The sequence below is a fragment of the Schistosoma mansoni genome, chromosome 5 (assembly GCF_000237925.1).
Source record: "Schistosoma mansoni strain Puerto Rico chromosome 5, complete genome".
Classification (NCBI taxonomy): Eukaryota; Metazoa; Platyhelminthes; class Trematoda; order Strigeidida; family Schistosomatidae; genus Schistosoma; species Schistosoma mansoni.
In genome coordinates this window covers 3,038,895-3,040,728 of record NC_031499.1, presented here as the reverse complement: position 1 = coordinate 3,040,728, position 1,834 = coordinate 3,038,895, and the positions used below count along the sequence as shown (strand labels likewise).

General features: G+C 37.9%; 1 protein-coding gene across 1 annotated transcript; it reads left to right on the top strand.

Annotated features, from left to right (window-relative positions):
• Positions 1–463: 463 nt before the first annotated feature.
• Smp_109300 (hypothetical protein) lies at positions 464–1,591 on the top strand (the record flags this gene model as incomplete). Its single annotated transcript, XM_018797638.1, has 1 exon — positions 464–1,591. One exon carries the CDS (start codon positions 464–466, stop codon positions 1,589–1,591), a length of 1,128 nt encoding a protein of 375 aa, XP_018652660.1.
• Between the last annotated feature and the right edge of the window lie 243 nt (positions 1,592–1,834).

Genomic DNA, 1,834 nt, shown 5'->3' with positions numbered 1-1,834 from the left:
AATCACTACAATCAGACATATTATACAATGCGCCCTTGACTCAAGGAAGACAATAATAATCATCTTCGTAGATCTAACAAAAGCCTTCGACACTTTACCAAAGCAACTAATTCAGAATGCTCTATCAAAAACATGCCGATCCCGAAACATAAACTTATGCATGAATAAACTACTAGACGATCCAAGAGGCTTCCTAGCAAAAACCAAATTGAACTTTATTATGAAAAGAGGAGTCAAACAAGGAAGCAAAGAAGGTCCTACTCTATTCAACCTTGTATTTAAGCAAATTCTTGAACAAACAATTGATCACACTCTAAAGGGAGTCGAACTAAAAAATCAAAACAACGAACCTTGGACGATCAAACATTTAGAATATGCTGACGACTTATGTATACTAGCCAACAATACAGAAGAAGCAAGCAACTCACTAAATGTACTACAAAAATATCTTCGAACGTTAAATATGGAAATTTCAATATCAAAGACAAAATACATGATAATCAACAAACAAGACAACCAATCCTCAATAACAATTGAAAACAAACGAATTGAAGAAATTACAAACTTTCTCTACCTCGGGTCAATAATCAACAATAAAGGAACAGAAGATGACACAATCACACACAACATATCCAAATCTAAAAATGCTTTGATTAAAATCTCACCTATCTTAAAAAGCAACAAACTCCACATATCAACAAAAACGTCACTAATCAATACATTAATCATTCCTCACCTCACATACAGTCTAGAATCCATAGTATTAAGAAAAACTGACTGGTCTAGACTAGAAGCTGTCCTCAATACAGCACGTCGAATAATCCTCAATATCAAAGACAAGAAGGAACTCAACATACAACAACTACACGAAAAAATTCAACTGCCCAACATTGCAACAAAAATAATGCAAAATCGCCTTAACCTATGGTATACACCGTACAAAAGACCAAATAACATAATGATCAAAGCACTGACAAGCCACATTGAGAATCCGACAAAGCATCGAAACGCACACACAAAAAGTTGGATTAGACAACTAAACCAAGATATCCATGAAATGAAAAACCAGCTACCAACAAATTGGCAAGCCCAGCCAACAAAAGTAAAAATCACATCATCAAACACACATCACCCAAAAATAATCGGGCAAAGAGACCTCACACACCCATGTCAAAATCCAAACTGTAACCGAATGTTTGCTACAATGAAAGAAATGAACAGACACTACAGAAATGATCACAACACACACAACACAGACCCCATATCAACAACATCAAACTTAAAATGCCCTCTATCAGACTGCAACAAATCATACACAACACTCGGATGGCTAAACAGACATATAAAATCATGTCATCCTCAGTATTCTCAACAACATATTGAACACAACAATAACGCACAGCACAAAACACACACCCTAAAGACAAAAAACACACAACACTGTCCATTTTCAGGATGCAACAAAACACTACCAACGGCAAAAGGTATCATCAATCATTGCTATGTAGTACACAGATGGTCAGCAATCACTGGACAGGAAGTAAAGCCAAAGAAAAAAATAACTGCGAAAACAGCTATTGAGCCCCGGTAGTTGTGCCTTGCTTCATTGTAGCCTCTACTCCAGAAGGACCAATAGGCTTCACCAACCAGTTTGGCTGGAAGGGGCACCACAGGGATGGGAGGCGAAATCCGACTCACACGTCCTCGTCGTGCCTCCTGGATCATGGGATTGTTTCCATGAACTAACGTGAGCGGTTAATCGAGGGTGGTGGAGATCGGACTAATCACCCACTCTACCTATACCCAAAATTCGATTACGAGTGCTACAAGGAAT